Below are 23,052 nucleotides of genomic sequence, written 5' to 3'. Positions count from 1 at the left end.
TTATGGTCAAGGTTTTTATGTTCATATAGGCAAGTTGATTGCTCTTTTTGTTGCTTAAGCAGACTTTTTATTCGTATGCACGAAAAATTTAGACATTATGAATACTATATTGCGGTTATTGCACACGGGAAAAGAAAAGAATTGCTAGTGAAAACAATTATCGGAAGCTTGAAAGAGAACTTCAAAAAAACGCAAGTCTTAGATTATTCTTATTTTATCAGATAATTTAGACTCGTGTTGTTCTTAGTTTTAAAAGATTCGGGCATTAAGCTGTTCGATATAATATGAGGCTTATATTTAAATTGTTTATTTATTTTTACGTGTCTGTTCCATACTTATCCTTTTGTTTGAAAAATTGCAATAAAATCTTTTTTGAATTTCCGCGCCCGAAGGCGTAGGAAATTCTTTAAAACCGTCGTTTTTTTCTTTCGGAGCATTTTTTGAGAAAAAATCGACCCTGGGATTTCACGTTGATCAGTCACAGATGTAAACTTCGTACCCAAGCTCCTTAAAAACTGGGAAGTCTCGTATTGACGTTTCAGGCCAAAATTGGTATTTGTTTTCGACAAAATTTGGCACAGTTAACAAATAAAGTATGCTGAACATGATGGTGACATCAAAATTTTGGTTTTTTGCCACCTTAAATGTCATTTTAGGCCAAAATTGGTCCAAAAATTAAAACTACTTCATTTTCAACAAAAATTGGCAAAGTTAACAAAAAAGTATGCTGAACATAATGGTGACATCAAAATTCGGATTGACACGTTTCGTTTTGTTTGCGTTTGTTGTAAGATATAATGTCACTGGTGTGCTTTATTTTCAGAGGTTCATGCACCAAACCCCTTCGAATGTTTGGCACAATAACACAACGAATTAGCAGGTTTTCATCAAATATTTTTGTAGCGCGCGGAAATTCTTAGAGCCCCCAGGGCTTCTTGTTTGTTTTCGTTTACTTATTAAGCTCTGTTGAAAACTTTGTTTACTTGATTGTTAAAGCGCTTGGCAACATATTCGAAAGGTATTCGAATAAAGTAAATGTTGCATGATTAGCTTAATTATTCATCAACAGATACGCGATTCGATTTGCGATGTATACTTAATCTTATAACAAGAAATAGCGCATGGATCTATCAATACCTGTTAGATGTCTGATTTTATGAACTCGTTTTTCAATGTATAACAAAGAAATATTATTTTATGTATATAGTTCCCTAAAAACCTTTTTTTGCGAAGCAATATAGCTTTGCGATTGTAGCGAGCGAAGCGAAATTGTGGAGCAAGCTTGCTATCGCGGAGAACACAAAGGAGCTGAAAATTTCTAAACCTGCAGCTCTAGCTAGCAGGGTAGACATAACAAATGTCTGGTGTGTTAGGTGAGCCAACAACCATGTTAGAGTCAGCCTATCGACCCTTTTTCCTAACTTGTTTTATTTTTAGTGAAAATATGTTACAGTAATTAAAAAAAATATCCAGCTTTGTTACCACACAGCCATCAATGCATAATTTTCTTGGTAGAAACATATATATTTTTGACAATATACTTCAGCTCAATATCTAAAATTAAAAAATACAAAGCATTTTAACTGTTTGCTAAAGATGTATATCTTACATTTGATAGGGTATACATACAATTGATAGGGGTATATGCAAAATATTTTTCATTGCAAATCATCCCTGCTTTCAAGGAAGAAAGCATTGCGCGAATAAAAATTCACGCGTTTCGACCCACAAAATTATTAGATGAGGGCGGAATTAATTAGTGAGAATCGGCAACATTGCTAAAAATTGCGCAACTTATTTTTGATATATTTTAACAGTCTAAAGCATAAGAAATTAATTTATCTGACTTTTTCCTCATAAAGCAAATCAAAATTTTTCCTTATTGCAAAATTTTTGACTTTCTTTGGCGTTTCCTTGGAATTAATTAGTACGATTTTTACCAAAATTCTTAATAATCAGTTTTCTATTCAGCACACCTTTATTCTCGCATTTTTAAATGAAATATTTTAAATGCATACTACAGCGTCTACCTTGACTGTTTTAATATTACCTCCTTACGTCATCTCTTTAATAATAGCGAAAGCCGCGTCCCGTAACGGAAACACGAAATTTTAAAAATGCGCACCAATACCAAATGCGGTATATTTTTGTCTACTTTGTTGCAACAGGTTAATTTAAATGACGGGCGACCCCTTGGATTATTCCACGGGCTAACGACTAGTCTATATTATAATACCTGTATACGTCTGTCTGTCACGCAAAGTGGTAGCTTAGCTCTGCAAGTAGTGAGACGCACGCAATGCGGAATAAAAAGGACGGGCGAGTATACGGCAGCCTTTATACTTTAATGGATTTTTTTTTCTATTTTACGGCTTTGGTTTTTTAACTAAACGCTTGTTGTGTATTGATAAAAAGATAAGCACATCAATATATATTTTATCAGGATGAGGATGCAATTTCTTTACTTTTAGTCAATGTCTCATCTCTACCAAATGATGAATTTTAGGTTTCAACTAAAAATAGGAAAAAAATGACAATGAAAAAAGCTTGGATAATAGCACGTAAAAATAATAAAAATTTGGTCATTTATCTGTGATATCAACATATTTACCTACAATACTTTCGCACAATATATATGTTCAATTGTTCTGAGTTATTTGTATGCTTTGTAATTTGTGATTTTTTAGCATGTTTGAAAATTTTAAAAAAAGAAATTATAAAACTTTAATTTTCCCTGTTATGAGTTTTTTCTGAAGGTTTTTCTATATTCTATTTTTTCCCTTTTGTGTTTTATAACATGTTGTCACTAGCGAAAGCACTATAGACTATTCGTTCACACAAAACCTGTACAGTAGGCCGAAGGACCAATATAGTCCGCACAATGCTGAACTTTGGTTTAACTAAAGTGAATTTTTGAGAAATTTCGGGCCTTTTGAGACGTCACTAATAAGATGGCGGAACTTTTTTTTATTATTTTTTGTTTATCAGAATATTTATACAGGATATGTACATTTCAGTTTTGAAACTGCTATAAATATGTATCCTGTTTAAAATATAAAAGTAATGATTCCAAAAAATAAATTATATATAAAATATGCTCTAAAATTACTATAGATATGTTAAAAAGTAGAAAACTATTCAAAAAAAATCTTTATATAATAGACAGGGAAGATTATAAACATACCCAAACAGACTATATCCAAACAAATGTGAGACGGAAAGGTAAATTTACTAAGTATATATTAAGAGAAACGAGAAATGATTTGTTGTGAGCCTTTTGTTTCTTTTACGCCACGCCACAATTGTGTAAATTTGATTTCATTCTGGAAAGATATTAGATGTTATGGATGAGTTGTTGATTCTCTCCGTGTTTAAGATGTAGTAAATAAGAGCAGGGGTTAACAAATTATTTTTTTGTATCCGTAGCTACACATATTGTTTATTCATTGCACATTTGTTGATGGTGACGAGCATGCATAAATATGAAACATAGTTGTACTTTTTGACACCATTTATTCTTTGCTGTGTGAGATGCAATTTTTTAGTTGAGAATTAAAAAATCTGTAACCAATTAACCGAAACAAACAAAATTATTTAAACTTATAGTCTGACCATTCTGGTCAAAAATGTTTAAATGAAAAAAAAAGGTTTTTAAAAACATATTGTCAGATCTCTCTGGTGGACAGCCTCCCTCACTTTGGATATATTTGTGTGTAGTGAACTAGGTAATAGTTGAAACTTTATGTTTGAGAAAGAAAAACTTAATATTCAGTCTGATCGTAATTCTTTTCCCGGGATCCAACAAATGGTGCCGAGACCCGGGAAATTTTTAGAAAATCTAGTTCATAATTATATAGGAAATCTTAGTGATTAAAATTAAACAGAAGATTATTCTTGTTGATTGGAGATTTTACAAAATTTATTGTTGTTGATTTATATTTTACAAACACGTGTTTAGTTATTCGTGGTTTTACTTTTCTTACTTGGACATTTTTTACCGGAGAAATTTTTTTTGATAACCTTCACAAAGATGGAAGAACAAATTAAAACATGGAAAAGATCACGTGTTATGCACAGAGTAGTCGCTAAAAAATGTCTTTCGGAAACACATGCTATTTTGCAGCAAAACGTAACGACAGACACATTTCATAACTTAGAACAAGAACTTTTGAAAAATGAGAAAATTCTTAACGAAAAGATGAACATTCTTAAGGATTTGGATGAGAAAATTTTATCGAATATTGATGAAGAACATGAAATGGAAAACGCTAGTTTGGACTGTTACGAATTTCAAAGAAGTGTAACGAAAGGTATAATTAATATTCAATCTTGGTTGAAGCGAACTCATTTGGATAGTGTGTCTACTATTTCGGCTGACGAAGCGCGTAGTTTTCATTCTGCCACTTCTTTCTCTAAGTCCGCGAAGCTTCCTAAATTAACCTTGCAAAAGTTTAGCGGCGACCCTTTAAGCTTCCAGTCATTTTGAGATTGAGTTGAGAGCGCTATACACTCAAACGAAATGCTTGATGATATTTCGAGATTTAATTACTTAAAAGGACTGCTTGAAGGAAGCGCTAGTTTGAGCCTTCAAGGATTGGCGCTTACAACTGACAATTACAAGGTGGCTGTAAAAATTCTAAAGGAAAGATTTGGCGATACTCAAACTATTATCAGTGCTCACATGGAGTGCTCAATATCGCACCTGCTAAAAGTTGTGATACGACAGAATTGCGCACAATTTTTGATTTGATAGAAGTGCATACCCGTAATCTTCAGTCTCTTGACGTTGAATCCAAGGCGTATGGTCCAATTTCTATTGTAATGAATAAACTACCAGGTGATTTTAAACTTGATATTACTCGTAAAATGCCGCAGGGAACATGGAAAATAGGCGACTTAATGAACTGCTTTAAAGAGGAAATCATGGCGCGCGAGCGCCGTTGTGCGATGGACCCTAACACAGGTTTTGCTTCCACATCCCCTTCTTCGACTCTTTTTACTCAGCAATATAACGCTGAAAGAAACCCTCGGAAACAGCAGCATGGACGAGTCAACTCTATCTCCTGTTCTTATTGTAAGGGTTCCCATAATTCTAACAGGTGTACCGTAGTTACAGACGTCACAGCAAGGAAGCAAATCATTCGAGCTAAAAACAGATGTTTTAATTGTTTAAAGTCCGGACATCTCGTTAGAAATTGCAACTCTAAAAACACGTGCTTTAAGTGCAAGGGAAGACATCATATCTCCCTCTGTGACCTTAAGGGTGGAGGAGAGCGAAACAAAAATAACAACGATGGACAGGTTCCGCATTCTCAGGATGATGAACAAAATCGATCATCAAATGTGAACGTCGTTGGTTGCCATGACAGTACACTGCTGCAAACAGCAAATGCGCACTTGTTAAATACTGACGAAAATTCCGTTGTTTTTTCTGGTTGCGTGCTCTTTGATAACTGTTCGCAAAAATCATTCATCACAAGTAACGCAAAACAACGATTAAAATTAAAAATCATCCGCAGCGAGATTTTAAACGTAAAAGTGTTTGGCGACAACTCTGAAAAACCTTGAAAATTAGACGTCGTAAAGGTTAAAATTAAAAACGCCCATTCTAACGATTATTCCGTAATCGAAGCGTATGTTATGGACATGATATGCTCACCTCTATCTAACCAAAGAGTCGATTTAGCGCAAACACTTATCCCAAACATTTGCCTTGCTGACAACAACGCCTCTGACAATAAACAGATCGACTTTCTTATAGGTGCAAATTATTATTGGAACTTTGTAACAGGACAAATTATAAAAACCGAGAACGCTCTTACCGCTGTTCAAACTATCCTTGGTTGGACTCTTAACGGAAATGTGCGGGCATCTTCTTCGACTGTTAACGTTGCACACGTTTTACTTTCCCATGGCGGGCACGAACTGTCAACTGATAATCTAAAGAAATTTTGGCAAGTCGAGGACATAAATGAAGTAGATACTACGTTTAACATAGGTAAATTCAGCGAGAAAATTGATTTCGATGGAGAAAGATATTCCGTCCCATTACCATGGAAACAAGATCATGAACAGATACCGGACAATTTCCAAAACAGCCGAAATCGGTTAACATCAGTCTTCCGCCGACTTAAGGCTAAGCCCGAGCTTCTGCAACAATACGACGACATCATTAAACAGCAAAAACGTGACGGTATCATCGAGCAGGTGACAGAGCCGCCACCGCCGCCAGGTAAAGTCCATTACTTGCCCCATCATTACGTCTTAAAGGAAGATAAGTCCACAACCAAGGTGCGCATTGTTTACGATGCTTCTTCAAATTCTCCGTCACTCAACGATTGTTTGGAAAAGGGTCCTTCTCTTCTTCCTCTACTTATGGACATCCTTATCCGTTTTGGGACCTACAAGGTTGCGGTAGCAAGCGACATTAAACAAGCATTTTTAAATGTGGCGATCAACACACCTGATCGTGACTTCTTACGCTTCCTATGGTTTGACGATATAACAAAAGAAAATCCTCAACTCATGATATACCGATACACTCGTGTAATCTTTGGAATGAACGCTTCACAGTTCCTTTCAGCTGCATCAATTATAAAGCACTTGGAGAAATACCAAAGTGCCGACCCTGACTTTGTGCTAGCTTTCTTAGAAAATCTTTATGTCGACGACAGCATTGGCGGAGGAGATACCAGCGATCAGGTGTTCACATTTTACCAAAAGGCAAAAGCACGGCTTAAGGAAGCTGGTTTAATCTTACGAAAATGGCGTTCTAACAGTCCAACTCTCCAAGCGGAAATCTCCAAATTCGAAATCGAGGATCCAGCTCCTCCCGATGAAAAAATCTTGGGCATCACATGGGATACGACCAATGACGAAATGGAAATAGACCTGTCAAGACAAAAACAGTTAGCTCAATCCGACGTCCTTCTAACTAAACGCAACATCCTAAAAATCATCGCATCGATTTACGACCCAGTCGGTTTGGTTTCGCCCCTCGTTGTACCGTTTAAGGTATTCTTCCAGGAGTTATGCACAACCGTAAACGATTGGGACACTGAGGTTAGTGAGGAATTAAAGGACGAATGGAATTCGTTAATACAGTTATTTTCAATCTCGTCGAAATATCGATTGCAACGTTATTACTTCGCTAACTATCCTTTAAGTGATTTAAAAGACATCACCCTGCATGGCTTTTGTCATGCAAGTAAAAGATAATACGCTGCTGTTGTCTACATTATTGGAACGTTATCAAGCGGACGCTCTGTTGGACGCATTGTGTGTAGTAAAACAAAAGTATCCCCTCTCAATGAACTGTCTATCCCTAGACTGGAGCTTCTCTCGTGCTTACTTCTTTCTTCCTTCTTCCGTCGTTAGGTAGCGCCGTTCCAGTAGCTTTGAAATTTTGTTGGAGCGACTCAATTGATGCACTATTTTGGGTTAGAAATAATAATTCTAGTAAGCCATTTGTTAAGAACAGAGTGACAAAAATTAGGGATTTAACGCCTCCAGCTATGTGGAGATTTTGTCCCGGAAAGTTGAACCCTGCTGATTTATCATCTCGTGGTGTAAACAAGGCCAATAAAAACAATTGGTTTCAAACATGGACTGTCGGACCTAGTTTTATATATGAAGATCAACTACAATGGCCGGAAGAACCAAATAATAATAAAATAAAAATTACAAGTGTTAATCCCGGGACCGTTGATCCTGGGCAGTCAGTCAAGGATCAACGGCCCAACAGTGTTCCTAATTAATTTTTTACCCTGCATTCTGTACTCTCCCACCAGAATCTAGACACTGTAAAAAATGTTGTTCTACTAAGCCTGTTTTATCTGATGAATGTCCTGTTATTTGCAAACGGACCGTGGACCTTGAGGATCATCTTCAAGATCAACGGCCCAGCCTTAGACAACGGACTGGGGACGTTGGGGTTCGACCCCAAGGTCAACAGCCCTATTTTTCAGGTAGCATAATAAATTCAAGAACTCTACCTATCGAGGAGCTGGTCAACTCCACACCTATAAACCTACGACGAATATTTGACGTCGAACGATTCAGCTCAATGCACAAACTTTTGCGCGCTACAGCTTACGTGATTAAATTTATTGATTGTCTAAAATCTCGAATTAATGGTAACGTATCGAAACAAACCTTGTTGTCAACTGAAGATCTGGAACATGCAGAACTTTTGTGGGTTAAAACATGTCAAAAAGACTTAACAAGCCGTTTAAATCAGTTAAATAATACTCTTGGGCTTTTTATTGACAAAGATGACATCATCCGCTGCAAAGGACGGCTCCTGTATGCCAACTTGCCGTACGACTCTAAATATCCCATCTTGTTACCTGGTGACTCATACCTATCAACGTAAATTATACGAAGAGTCCACCAACAAACCTTTCATGCAGGTGTGAAACACACGCTTTGTCGCATTCGAGAAAAATATTGGATTCTGCAATGTCGAAAATATGTACGTGCTATTGTAAACAAATGTGTTTACTGTAAAAGGTTGTTTGGGAAGGCTTACAAGTCTACAGAATCTGCCAACTTACCCCCTTTCGTGTTTCTGCAAGCTATCCATTTCAATCTACAGGAGTGGATTACTTGGGACCACTCATGGTCAAGCCTATATTTAACGAAGATCAAAGCGCAATGTTTCCGGTACATGTTGCACTATTTACCTGCGCTGTTACTCGTGCAGTCCATCTGGATGTAGTTCCCGATCAGTCAGCCTCGTCGTTTATACGAACTTTAAAACGATTTATAGCCAGACGCGGCATACCTACGTTAATGATTTCCGACAACGCAACGTGCTTTAAAAACGAAGAACTTAGGTTAAGTGAAGAGTTATCTAAATTAAACGTAAAATGAAAATATATAGTTGAAGCAGCCCCATGGTGGGGCGGATTTTGGGAACGTTTGGTTTAATCTGTTAAAAGGTCATTAACAAAGGCCTTGTTTCGAAGTAGTATATCTTATGAAGAACTTCAAACGGTGCTATGCGAAGTTGAAAGCCTTCTTAACTGTAGACCTTTAACGTACATCTATAACGATGACATTGAAGAGGTGCTCACTCCATCACATTTAATGCATGGTCGCAACATATGTAGGCCTTGTGTTCAGTCTGGAGATGCGGACGAACTTGATAGCAAGGCAAAACTTTCAAAACGAATGATGTACATAAAGACCTTGAAGGAGCATTTTTGGAATCGATTCAGTAACGAATACATAACCAATCTGAGAGAGTTTCACGCACAAGGACCAAGTCACAGTCGTTCTGTTGAGCTTGGAGAAATAGTCATTATTCATTCTGATAAGGAGCGCATCAATTGGCGTATGGGAAAGGTGACATACCTTATTACGAGCAGGGACAATAACTTCCGTGCAGCTATAGTTAAAGTGTTTACGCCGTATACCAAAGTCATTAACTATATGAAGCGACCAATTGAAAAATTGTATCCCTTAGAGGTAAAGAGCGTTGAATCTGTGAGTTACGAGGAGAAACAAGAAAGTATGAAAATTATGGACAGCGATATGACAGTTATAGCCGATGACACTGCAACGGAACGCCCCAGAAGGATTGCAGCAGACAATAGCATTCTTATACGACGTATTCTGGGGCAAACCTGACATTGTATATACTCTTTAGTTTTTATGCATCTTGGCGTAGTACTTGTTGAACACTTTTGTTCAAGGGGGGAGTGTGTCAGATCTCTCTCGTGGAGAGCCTCCCTCACTTTGGATATATTTGTGTGTAGTGAACTAGGTAATAGTTGAAACTTTATGTTTGAGAAAGAAAAACTTAATATTCAGTCTGATCGTAATTCTTTTCCCGGGATCCAACACATATTATCACGCAATTAAAAAGAAAGAGTGTTCAGAATACAAAATGCGCGGCGCTGACTCACATTAAATTCCGTGTTCAGTGCCTTCGATCAAAACCTTTAGGTGTGTATCTATATATCAGCGTCAGTTATATGATGATAGTAGACAGAGTATGCTTTGTTCTGACAACATGCTTTAAGCATTTCGTTCTGAATTATTTAACCTGCATGAACCGTAAGAAATCTCATCAGATTCTATCATTATGTTGTAGTTGGTTTACTTTTATTTCAACTTGATATCCGACACGACTTTTATTAAAAAGACAAGAACACGGATATGTGGACGAATAGAAGTCTGTTAGGAGAATCAAAAATATGGGAAAAAAGAAAAAGGCAGTAGTACTGTATGGGAGCACCAAATTATCTCCCGATCCAGGAGGAAAGGGAAGATGACAGATTTCTTGCCATCTACCTGTGAAGGATTTGCGTAATACGGAGCAGACATCTAGCAAAGCGTGATATTAAAAACTGGGCGCTACCGTGGATAAAACCCTTTGTGATCGGAGAAAAGAAATTTTCAATAAAACTTAACCGATCAGTATAATTATTACTGCAACAAACATAAAAGTATGTGTCAAATCAAAATCTTTTGAAATGCTATTTGCAAAACTTAATTTTGGTCCAAAAACCCTCAAAATAAATACTCAAAAAATGTGAGCTTGTTAAGTGAAGAATAAAAAGAATTGCGTTTTAAAAACATCTAATTAGGAAAAGGAAAGGCAGGTTTTTGGGAATGTCAAGGATGCAAAATGTAAAAACAAAGATGAGAAGATTCCTAAAGTAAATACATTTTTGAAGCTATGTCAGTTGCTATAATCCCGGTCAAAATATATTGGCAGTAAGCTACAAAATAATCCTTAGCAGTATAATCCTTTCCTACCCCCTCTCCCCCATTATCAATGTTTGGAAACGTGTTAGCACAGCTTTTGAACATTGATACTGGGGGAAAGGGGGCGTTGTACTTATCTTGCTCTTGCTACACGTGTAAAAAGGGTTTACTGCCATTATTTTTGACCGGGATTGTAGAAATGAGTTCACAACATACGAATTCAAAGTTTCAGTTAAGCATTATAAATAAATCATTCTTTGTTACAATGCTCGTATTGAGTATGGAGAAAAGGAATTAAACCGTCCTCACTTTCTGAGGAGCAACTTTGAGATCATAAAAGCTACAATACAGCCACAGATTAGAAAATGAGAATTCAAGAGCTTAAACATAAAGAATGGTTATATGAAGTTAAATTTCTGCCCAGCAGTCATGCACCTAGAATTACATGACCATTTAAAGATTTTGCAGCTATTTCTGCACTATAGAGAACCAACGAAGTGTTATAATCAGATCAAATCATTTACCAATTTCAAAGTATCCCCTGGCTACAAGTTTTGCAACTCAGTACTTTCTAGCCAACCAATTTAGTAAAATATACGTAACGTAACTACTGGAATTTTAAGTAAACAGCAGCCTAAATGACATGATTGTGCATTTCGCTATGCATTTGGAAAACAGTCAATAGCAATGCGCGAGCTCCGTATGAGAGGAATGAAAACAAACTCGCCGCACATATCTGTGACGTAAAAGACCGAGCTCGCTTATCTCTAAAAGTCATATATAAAACTTGAGTACATTGAGACAAATCTCATTAAATATTACACCCAGAAACATGGCCTCCTCCAGGCCATGTTCGCCTCACCGACCAGATATAAAAAAGAGACAACAGGCACTAGCTGAAACGTTTCTGCATTATACACAGTATTTAATTCAAAAAAAATATTTAAACTTTCTTTAAAGTTACAATGTTGCCTTCGTTATTTGACCTTTAGACCTGACCACATTAATTTATGTGTGTCAGTTAACGCTCGTCCAGAGCGCGTAAAAACTTGTGTCGGTAAAGAAATTACACGAAGTCACAAAGTTAGTTACAGGAACACATTGGTCGTTTGACTTATATTGCTCAGGAATTTCCAATAGTTCAGCTCGACACGTTTTAATCCACTCATGTTATGGGTTTATAATATTTGTAATATCTATTGGGTCATCTATGTCAACCTGTATTGCATAACGACTTATGGCTAATCACCGGTATGTTTGAAGGTCGAGTGCGTATATAAGAAGAGCTCATCGGTGTGTTTAATATAAGCAAAAGTGAGGAAGCAATTGTGTTTGACATTAGAAAAACAAACTATTTCTTTGCTACAAGAAGACATCGTGATGAACAGCCAAATGTACATTATCCTTGTTGTTATTATTGTACGTTTCAGTTCTGTCCATTGTCGTAAGTGACCAAATATTTAATATCATTTTATTAATATATTTCAGGCATCTTTCTTGACCAAGGTTACATGAAACTCACTTGGTATACTGTTATTTTTATTTATTTTATAGCGCAATACTTCTAATGTTCTGTATACCAGTTATCAACATTATTGACGCATGCGTCTGGGATATATATTTTTGATTTTTAGATCAGTTTTTATTATAACCTGTTTGTTGTTACTTCTAAAGGAGTGTTTATCTACAAAAACGAAATTTCTTCCAACTATTGTTTTGCTTATTGGTTTAATTGCTTTTTTATATAACGCGATTGTTTGATTTCACCATTCAATCAATTTTTTGCATATCAGGAAAAGAACAAATTTAACTGTCAAAAAGAAAATGATTCATTAAGGAAGTGATTTGAAAGGGTTATTTTCCGTTTTTATTTCATTTTGTCAAAACAGGAATCCTGAAGGAAAAACAGTGTCAACTTGTCTAATGAAAAATTCCTAATCATTTACTCATTTGCTTCTTCGACAGATGAACATTATATTTTTAAAAATAGAAGTAGAAAAAGCTTCCTCTTATTTTTTAGATTGCTCTTCTGTTAACGACTGTCAAATAACACCCGGTCAAGCCTTTGCATGTCTTTCATCTGGTAACTGTTTATGCAATCCGGGATGGATCGGATCAAATGCTACGTATCTAAATATCGACACACCGGTACATGGAATAAGACTTGTCGTGAGTAGTTAAAAACATTATTTATAATAACTTGTCTCTCAAATTTAAATATTCTTAACAGGACGTGAGGTAATTTTGTATTGACAGTAAAAGATTTTTATTTTTTCTCACTAGTATTTCAAGAAGATAATATAATTTAATAGATGAACATTATTATAATTATGTTTTTTTCGATTCGGCTTACCAGATCTCGTTACTCGTACTTCGCCCTTAAATTTGAGTAAAAGTCGTTATGTTTTTCCAGTGGAATATATAATAGCTACCTAAACAACTTGTTTTTATTAGGCAAGTAACTGCAAGACACCTTGTAACACTGTTTCGCAACCATCGTCATGCGCTTCCAAGCACTCACCTCAAGGTTATTGCAGCAACAGTTCGCCTGAAGACCAGCTAAGAAAAGATGGGTTATTACCTCCAGCTCCTGAAACAAAATGTCATTCAAGATGTACAATGTGTAAGTTTGTAGTAAAACTGATCTTCATCTGCATTCGTTCGTTCGTTCGTTTGTAAATTTTACGTCGTCTTCATATCGATTCATTTCTAGATGGTGCTGGAAAATGCTCAACATCCGTTCCTGGTGCGTGTGAATGCCATTATGGATGGACGGGACCCAAGTCGTGCTTTTATGACAAGTCAAATAAAATTTTAGTAAGTTGTAATGGAAAAACATTAAATTATCTTAGTGTGACAACAGGTTAAATATTTTAAGGATGAATGCTTGTTATTTACATTTTCATAACGAAATGGGAAACTAGCGAATAAAAGAAACTTTTGTTGAACCATGTTGAACTGAAAATCAGTTTAGATTTCAGTTTGTTTGATTGTTTTATTTTGTTTTGTTGTTGTTTTCTAAAATTTGAAAAAAATGAAAAAGTTCACTTCACGCCCTGTAGTATGTTTTCAATACTCAAGGGGTAAATACAATTGAGAAGAAGGTATTTATAAATCTGTTTTTATTTTTTAGGCTTTATACTGCACCATTCCATGTCATTACAATCACAATGTAAGAAATTCTCGTTGTGTGGGAATAATAGCCTGATAAAAACGAACAAGATTGTATATAGATCATGTGATCACAGAGATCTACATATTTTTTTTTATTCTGTAACAAAGATATAATCTTTCATAATTATGTTTTTTTGCTTTCGCGTAATCGCTCCTTTTTGCTTTAAAACCTCATGCAATTGGTGAAAAAAGAACTACGTCTAGAAAAAACCCCTTTTTTAAGCGACAGATGAAGTATACAGAGTAGGCATTTCGTGACGCATGGTTGTCTAAGCCTACGTCAGTTATATTGATTCCTTTTGCTTCTCTCTCCTTCTTCATAAATGTTTAAGTTCAAATTATAAAAAACATTATAGCCATGTTTGATTTAGTCTAGAATCTCAAAGTTTTATAAACCAGACCTGATTTACGATTTTATAGCTATTGTTACATTAACTTGCGCTTACAAACTATTCATTAACATTAAATATATATAAAAAACTAGCTGCGATCTTTATGTTTTGTGTCTCAGCCTTGGACGAGGCTCAAAACTATCTTTACGGTAGCCGGAGTTTGCTATAGGTTGGGAATTAGTTATTGAAATTGATTTCTGTTTTGGTTTGAACACTTCCTGCTCCTAACCACTTCAATAAGTGGTAACTACCGCACTATAGGTATGAACAGATTTCTGTCTGAATTAAAACTAATTAAAAATTAACAACATTCGCATTCTTAACTAACGATAGAATCTAATTAGTTAATACCATAATGAGGTTTGCTTTGACGTATACTAAGATTTTTAACTACAAATCAAGCGCTTTGCTGAAGACATGGTTACTCTTTTTTAGGTTTTTTACTCGTTGATGAACTATTTTATTTTATAAATGTATAACTGCTACATTTGATTTCTTAATAAAGGAAGTATTCCCATTACCGTTTAATAACAATTTAAGCAAGATCAATCGGGAACATTGGATATAAAAACCTTAACATTTCACATGTAAATTTGATTTTAGTCGTTTATAGTCTGATGATAAACCTAGTGTATGAAAAACTTATTTTTTTTTACTATGGCTGTTATTTTTGCACAATACTTTATTCAACATTTTGGGTAAACGAGCGAAAATAATGGAGCAAATCCAGCTTCTGTTTGCTTAAAAGTCTTGGAATGGAATAAAACATAAAATTTCGGTAGTAATGGTGTGATGCTGTTTGTTTACAATTCCATACGCTAAAAAATGCTTGCAATACTTTCGAGGTGAGCAATGCAAGTTTTCAATGGTATTAGATTGATAAACTGTAATTGAATTAGCACCTAAGAAAACCAATCTTAATTGCATTAATAAGTTCAACTTCTGATTAAAATTTAAATTAAAATACTAAACGAGAAGAAAAGAAAAGCTTAAGATTTAATTACTGGCGCTAATTACATTAAATTTAATTAGGCAGAATAAAAAAAATTAATCTAATTTGCAAATACAATAATAGGCGGAAAACGAAAAGAAAAACTTCGAATACCTGCAAATTAGACAAACAAAAAACTCTGTATGGTGCACGTTTGCTCGGAACTAGTAACACCTTCTCTCTTCTTCACCAGTCTCCTTACATCAAGGATAAGGAAAGGTTCATTAAACGGGGAATCTTCAAGCTTTATTTAGCTAGCAACATTATCATATTGTGTTAGGAAAAGAAGAGAAAATGATGAGCATCACATACATTCTTATAGCTTTTCTTTACATTGGTTTTATCCATAATGGTAAGCAACATTTATTTTATAAGGAAAATAAACTACTTTGCTAACGTTTTGTTTGCCTTTACTTCAATTCTGGCCTTGTATTACAACTAGACGGATCTGTTTAAACAAGAAAATTGTTTATTAGACAATTGGTAACTTATATTATTGACAGCAAAAGGGTTGCTATTAAAAGAATTAATGTTGCAGCGTAAGTAATTTTTGTTATTACAATCATGAACAAAATTGATGAAAAAAAGACAGTTTTTTATCAAATTTTTCAAAGCTTTGTGCACATGTAGGTCGTGTAAATAGCGTGAGGAATTCGCTAGTAGCATCAGTTAGCGAAATAATCCACGTCGAGGTCTACAAAGGTGGCGAAATTCAAGAAAAAGGTTGAACTGACCTTAGCAGCAATTTACATGTTTCAAGACTTTAAATTTCACCAAAGAAGTCCTGAGTCTGCTGTAAACATTGGCAATTTCAAATTAGGCGACTCTAAAATGAAACAAACAATGTGATCCTTGCGGCAGCTAAATTTGAAATTAGCCGTGCTATATCATTATACTTTGTCCATGATTGTAAACATTTTTTGATGATTTGATGACTTTTCATTTTTGTTCGATGTGTATTTTTTTGTGTGTTACCCGTGTAATGCCCATAAACTTTTGAATTACGGTTTTCGTCTAATTTTTGAAACATTCGGAACAAATTCCAAACCCTTTTTTAACTTTTTCTTTTAACGGCTGTCGTGCACCAATAAATTAACAACCCTTGGAAATCTATTCGTTAGGTTTTTTATTTCGAGTACTTAACATGGTACTCCTCTCACATGGAAACACGGTCGATGAGACGAGGAGACTAGGCAAGACAAAGTTAAACATGTTTTAAACTCTAACACGAAAAGTTTTGAAAATAGATCCAAAAAATTGTTGTCGTCGTCGTTATTTTGGTAGTAACTCTTTCTTGCCTTAACATTTGTTATCCCGCAAATGTCACATTTATCAGATATTTTTTTTAACAAAAGCACTGGCCTATAAAGAACCTCAAAACTTTACACGTCTTTATGTGTTTTAGGAGCTGCATTATGCGATGCAAACACAGGTGAGAAACTTCTTATTTCGCTTTATCTTATACCATAAGCAACTCACATACCGGAACACTTATAAAAATTTTTACCCCATAATACCTAGGGAAGAAAACTCCTGATTTCATCTTGAATGTGGCACCTTTTAAATTTGACATTGATTTTTTACTTTTACATAGATTTTGTTTTTGGTAAAAAAATATTTATCACATTTTTTATCACGATAATGCTCAAATATTTTGCGAGTAACAACGATTAATTTCAATTTTTGAGCACTAATAATATTTGCGCACTGGAATTTTTTGCGTTAAAACATTCGTTGAAACCATTTATTGGGTAGCATAATAAACAGTATTGACATCGACATATTAAATTTAACGCAAAAATCACATTGCCGAAGAATCTTAGTTTTTTGGAAAAAGAACATTCAAGGCAAGAAATTATTTACACAAAAATTTGTAACGCGCAAAAATTAATGAATTTATGTTGATAATATTTTCTTATTAATCTTGTCGTTTGATAAAAAAAAAAAAAAAATAAAAATAGGCCGACGTTCATACAAATAACAGTGGCATGTTTGTTCCTGTACAGGCTGATAAGATTGATAAGTAATTTAGTTGTGACGCAGAAGATTTGCAAAAAAGATAAGTAAACAAGTGGGATGTAAATGTTACGTTAAAAACACACATGCATGATATACCGGAATTTTTTAACATAAAAAACAAAACAGTTTTTGTATTTTATTTATGGTTTTTAAACAGGCGCAATTGCGTATGAAAATATGATTATTCTTGACAATGAGGTGAACTTAGTGTGGTGTGATATGTCAAGTTATTAGTATTCCTAAACCAAATAGCATTTTAAGTCCGATATCTAATTGTGTCAAGAAACTCATCCAGTAAACGAAGATAACCTACAAATTTAAACCTACCAATTCTTTTACATAAAACCTCCAATTCTTTTACATAAACATGTTTCAAACTGCAGGTAAATTTAGCTAAAAAAAGTATTTGTTTACTTGTGTCTAATAATTCGTTAAATGTTGTGAACTCAGCTTAGGTATTCCCAAAAACACCTTGATAGTAAACTTCAGTGTATTCTCACATGTTGACTGAAAAACGTGGAAAATCGCTCTTTAAATCAAATTGTTAATCGCTAACACGCGTGAAAGTAAAATATTATTGCTAACTTTGACAAATATTTCTTTGTTTTTGCATAAAATGTTCGTTTCTGTTCACAAAAAAGGATAAAGTGATTGTATTTTTTAACCCGGACCAGCATAAAATAACCAACCGGGTATCAGAAATAACGATTTTCCATTCTGGACTGGAAATCCAGATTCTAAAAGTTTTAATACCATTTATAAGTTACTCTACTCAAACTTTAGAGCGTGATTCCAAAATTGAAATGGAGCAAAAAAAGGCGTAACCCTATTGGTTTCGGGTTTTTTGGAACATATTATGACCGGGGGATTAAGCGGATTTCGCTTCCCAGCTCATTATAACTTTTGTTAGACCAAATTTAATCAAAGTTGGCACACTTATATCATGACAAGAACAAAATAATAACAATAGTTTTTGCTTACGTCAGCACTTTCTCTCTGACGTCATTATGACATCATTTAAAGCCTAAATTTGTCCACAATACCACTATCTGATTAAATTTCAATTAATTTAGTGCTGAAACGAATTTTAAAATTCTGTTTAAAATTCCCTTTAAGCCTTATAAAAGTCACTAATATATTTTTTACGTAATTTCCATAAAAATATCCGAAAATTGCATTTTCCCAATTTTTTGGTAAAATCCAAAAAATATCGAAATAAAGGGTTAGTCACTTCGATAAAAACTTCACCTCAATGAATAGAACATGTGTTGCGAGTTTCAAGTTCTAAGAATAATCCTACCGAAGTTATTCTATTTTTCCGATTATAAGAATCTCATAAAAATTTAAGGGGCAATTTCGAGTAATGGGCAATATCTAAGACTTAAAGAGATATTACACCTAACTATTAAACTTTAGTAAGAATCAGAACGATGTAGCACAGCAAAAAAGAGTTATTAAAAAACTGACAGGAGCGGCGCGGAACAGGGCGCCTTTTTAGTTAGCAAAGAAAAAAATAAAGTTATATCATTAAGACATAGAAGACAATAAGCTTCAGGTCAATTTACGACAAAAAGAACATATTTTCACTGGACGGGAAAATTTTTAAAAGCGCTATTGAAGTGCTATTCCTACAGTTAGGACACACTCATAACATTTTTAACACTTTGGAACGAAAAACGGTTTCACTTTGTAAATACGGATTTCATTATGATAGGCAATATTTACAAATCTGCAAACGGATTTAGGAAGTGATCTGTGAAGGTTTGAGATATCTCCTTCTCCAGAAAATAAACTATAAACTGCCATTGATCTCTACTCAGTGAATGTTTAATTTTGTAACTATCACGTTCGTCAAGATAAGGCAAACAAACGATGCTAATAAACTTTACTTTACTAATTTTTTTTACTCAGGGTGTACGTCGATTAACGATTGCCAGTTTACGCCAGGCCAAGCTTTTGCGTGTCTTTCATCCGGTAAATGTTTGTGTAATCCGGGATGGACCGGACCAAATGCTATATATTTGAATATCAATACACCGGTACATGGCATCAGACTTGTTGTAAGTATATATTAAACAATTTTACTGATAACTGCTTTACTTTTCATTATCTACGAAGATCAACACAAGACGAAGACATAAGTCATTATTAATGTTCATGAGTGGTGATTTTTTTAAACTTTTTGTTTTCTTTCTAGGCTGACAATTGCAAAACTCCTTGCAACACAGTAGGACAGCCACCAACCTGCGCTTCACAGCAGCAGTCGAACGGATTCTGTGGCGAGCCCTCACCTGAAGATCAGCTGAGAAAAGATGGTTTGCTGCCACCTGATCCTGCAAAGGAGTGTAACTCAAGATGTACTCTGTGTAAGAAACAGCTAGCCAGTATTAACTGCTTTTCCACTATATTTGTGGAAGTTTAAGATGGCAAAACTAATACTTAAATAACACTGTATAAAAGAAAAGTATTCTGTTATTTGACAATGATAGGAACATTCATGCCATGTTCCATATCTTTTTGTTTTTAAGTTATAAAGTTAACTTAAAAACATTTTATGACAATACCGTAAGTAAAGTAAGCGCCTTATATGATCAGTTGAACTATTTCTTGTATCCTTAGATGGTGCTGGGAAATGTTCCACTACTGTTCCCGGAGCATGTGAATGTTACTATGGATGGACTGGACCCAATTCTTGTTTTTACGATATGTTAGGAGTAAACAGAATTCTGGTAAGGATCTTTCATTTAAAATCTTTTGCCAGAAGTCAAAGAGAAAGAAGGGAAATACAATATACCTAAAATACTTCGAGATATTGGTTGAAATGAATAGAAAAAAGACTTCAGATTTCTATGAAAAATAAGTACAGAAAAAAACTCAGTTTGGGGAAATTAAACTTAAAGATGTTAAAAATAAATAACGCAAAATACTGTATATCCTTCACTATAAGAATAAGGTAGTGAATTGCAAAATGGGATTAAGTTCTGTATATCACGTGTAGAAGTTTGATTTTTAGGAGATGTTTTAACTATATTTAAATTGTTTCTTTTAATATTCTTATCCAACATCTTTTAAAGACCATGATTTAACCTCAAAACTCTCAAATCCTAAGGTTGGCTTATGTTTTTCTCATACAACAGGAAATTTAAAGATATTGGTTTAGAGTTAAATTATACAAAAGTATCTTTGATATCAAGGTCATTTTACCAATGTGGTACAGAAAGAAGAAACAAAGGAAGTGAACTTGCACTGCTATGAAAGTTGTAACACAAAAATTCTATTTCTCGCCTTCTTTTCTTTTATAAAAAAATCCTTTTTTATATTCATGAATAAACGTGAAAGGCGCCCCATAAACAAATTACTTTTTTATTTATAACTATACAGTAGCTTCATTTTTTCTTGTATTATAACAAGACATTTGACATTTGACCTTTGTTGTTTTCTATATTTAGGCAACTCATTGCAATCAACCTTGCCATTACACCCACGATTATCGAAATTCGGCATGTCTAATGTAGATATCATGTACTCAAAGATGGCTAAAAAATGTGTCACTGTCGTCATGGAGTGTAAACACATGGAATACAAATAATGAAAAACAAAGTTGAACATCTAATTTTAGTCAGCAGTAGTATTTATTTTTTGGATCACTTTATTTTATGGACTTAAGAATGATCTTTCTTAACAGCAGCAAAGAGCTTTTTCTAATATTTCGACGACTTAAGATTTTTGAATCTCTATGATAATAACCGTGTTCTGACTTTTACACCGAGTGATTTTGTGCTAAAAATCCCACAAAATAGAGATGATATAACGAGCGAAAATCTGAGGTCTGGGACCTGTAAATTTTTTCAATGGGTTTACCTCTACTACTTTCGTATATTGCCTGTTTTGATTGCACCCTTCTTAAACTTTCGAGACAAAATATTCCACCATACACAAGTAAACATTATTTCATTTCCACGAGAGATACACCCATTATCTTTTGTCCAAGAGTTTACTTTTTTCTTCGTACAAAGAAATTACGGAAGTGTAGTACGTTTATTATCAACATCTACAACCAGTTTAACTGAACGATACGTATTAGCTGACTACTAATTTATATATTAAATGGACTTAGGGTTTTCTCCTGTTCTTCAGATGTCTCACCGTGTTTCCTCGTAAATCTTTATGAACTCGCCGTAACTGGAAGTTGAGCATACTTTTGCTCATATAATAAACTCTTTCTAAATGTTACGCTTTTTTAAATTTCGATTTATAAAATTTTTTGTTATCTTCGGATTTATTATAGCTAAATTAGCACGCGTGTGAATTTATAAACTCGTTTCAGTTTAGTGAAAATCTGTATTTGAGGCATTATTGTCAACTTCTAATCCTTTTTAATTTTAAAGTAATTCATATGAGCCTCGATTTTAAACAAGATTCAAGTACGACAATGTTAAATAAACCTTTTCAGCGTTTTTTTGTAAACTTCAAATTTCTACATAGTAAAAAGCTGTGGAAAAAACCAAAAGAAATAACTAGTGTTATATTACATTGTGAAATTGCAAACACACCAAGAGATTTATTAACATTTTCGAAATTTTGATGGAAAACCAACGATAAAAAATTAGGGTGAAAAAGTATGACAAATGTCTTTATGTACAAAGTTTTTTCCCAGAATGCTACAAAATACTATTACGTGATCTTCTGATTTCCGATGTCCAGGATGAACAAAATGAGGACAGAAATGCTGAAAAAGGAAAACAGTGGTTCGCTATATAGCTAAGTGCCAACCTCGTGTCTAGTCTTCCGTGCTGTTTCCATATTCTATCACGGGAACGAACAAAGCAAGGTAAAAGCTACAAAAAGAAAATCTGAGAAATCTTAAGTGTTTTGTTTCTACAGAAATGCCTAAAATTTAAAGAAAGGTGATGCTATATAGCAGCTCATATTAAGTTTAATCTAATTGCCAAAAAATGCTACTTCTCTAATTGTTTTTCTAACTAAAGACTTAAAGCTGCACTATGTCACGTGGATGGCTGCTGAGCAACTATTGTTCGACAGCTAACATGAGTAAATAGCAATTTCGTAACGTTGTTTTGTCCTGTTTGTAAGCGCCATTCGGATCTGAAACGAGACCGTTCGATATCGGGTCATTGAAGCAAACTTGTCCCTCAAATCACTACGGCATCCCGGTTTAAAACACAAAAATGCCATACCAACATAACTTCCCTTGTATTAGGTTATAACTTATAAAACTTGGTAAGGATGATGTCTGTCACATGACTATCATGCCTAAAATGCTAACTATCAGCAATTTTATAGCCGACGTCAGCATTTTTTTTGCACACCTGGTTAGAGATCACCAAAATGCTAAAGATAATTGGAACAGTGCCTTTTATAATAGGCGTAGCACACAACCTGCTGTACATTTTTGGATTTGTTTTTCCCATATTTCTGATCCAAAATGATAAAAAGTCAGCTACTTCAGGGTAATACCATTTATGGTTCCAGAGCTATTAACGAAAGTATGCCAGGTAGGGTCCCTAATTTATCCAATCAGTTGTTCCAAATCTGTTAGCTGAAATGTTCGCCAACACTTTCCCGAAGGGCAGAAATATACATACGATTTCCTTTGTTTTCATTGATGTAAGCTTCTTCTTTTACCATACAATCTTTTTATAATTTCTAGTTATTCCATAAATGAAGTTATTCTAAATTTTGCATTAAAACTATAGCTAAAACTGCATTGCAAAATAGCTAAACTTGCATATCAAGGAA

General features: G+C 34.4%; 2 protein-coding genes across 2 annotated transcripts; both read left to right on the top strand.

The window, feature by feature from the left end:
- The first annotated feature begins 5,640 nt into the window (after positions 1-5,640).
- LOC130629895 (uncharacterized) lies at positions 5,641-9,633 on the top strand. The gene is made up of 5 exons (XM_057443272.1): positions 5,641-7,207; positions 7,378-7,686; positions 7,791-8,370; positions 8,577-8,865; positions 8,956-9,633. The coding sequence occupies exons 1-5, from the start codon at positions 5,641-5,643 to the stop codon at positions 9,631-9,633; spliced, it is 3,423 nt and encodes a 1,140-aa protein (XP_057299255.1).
- A 5,742-nt stretch (positions 9,634-15,375) lies between these two features.
- LOC130629919 (platelet endothelial aggregation receptor 1-like) lies at positions 15,376-21,404 on the top strand. The gene is made up of 6 exons (XM_057443295.1): positions 15,376-15,625; positions 16,679-16,705; positions 19,204-19,352; positions 19,490-19,658; positions 19,912-20,021; positions 20,742-21,404. The coding sequence occupies exons 1-6, from the start codon at positions 15,568-15,570 to the stop codon at positions 20,805-20,807; spliced, it is 579 nt and encodes a 192-aa protein (XP_057299278.1). The 5' UTR covers positions 15,376-15,567; the 3' UTR covers positions 20,808-21,404.
- Positions 21,405-23,052: the final 1,648 nt, after the last annotated feature.

This window comes from Hydractinia symbiolongicarpus, chromosome 2 (genome assembly GCF_029227915.1).
Source record: "Hydractinia symbiolongicarpus strain clone_291-10 chromosome 2, HSymV2.1, whole genome shotgun sequence".
Lineage (NCBI taxonomy): Eukaryota > Metazoa > Cnidaria > Hydrozoa > Anthoathecata > Hydractiniidae > Hydractinia > Hydractinia symbiolongicarpus.
This window is presented reverse-complemented; position numbering and strand designations above follow the sequence as displayed.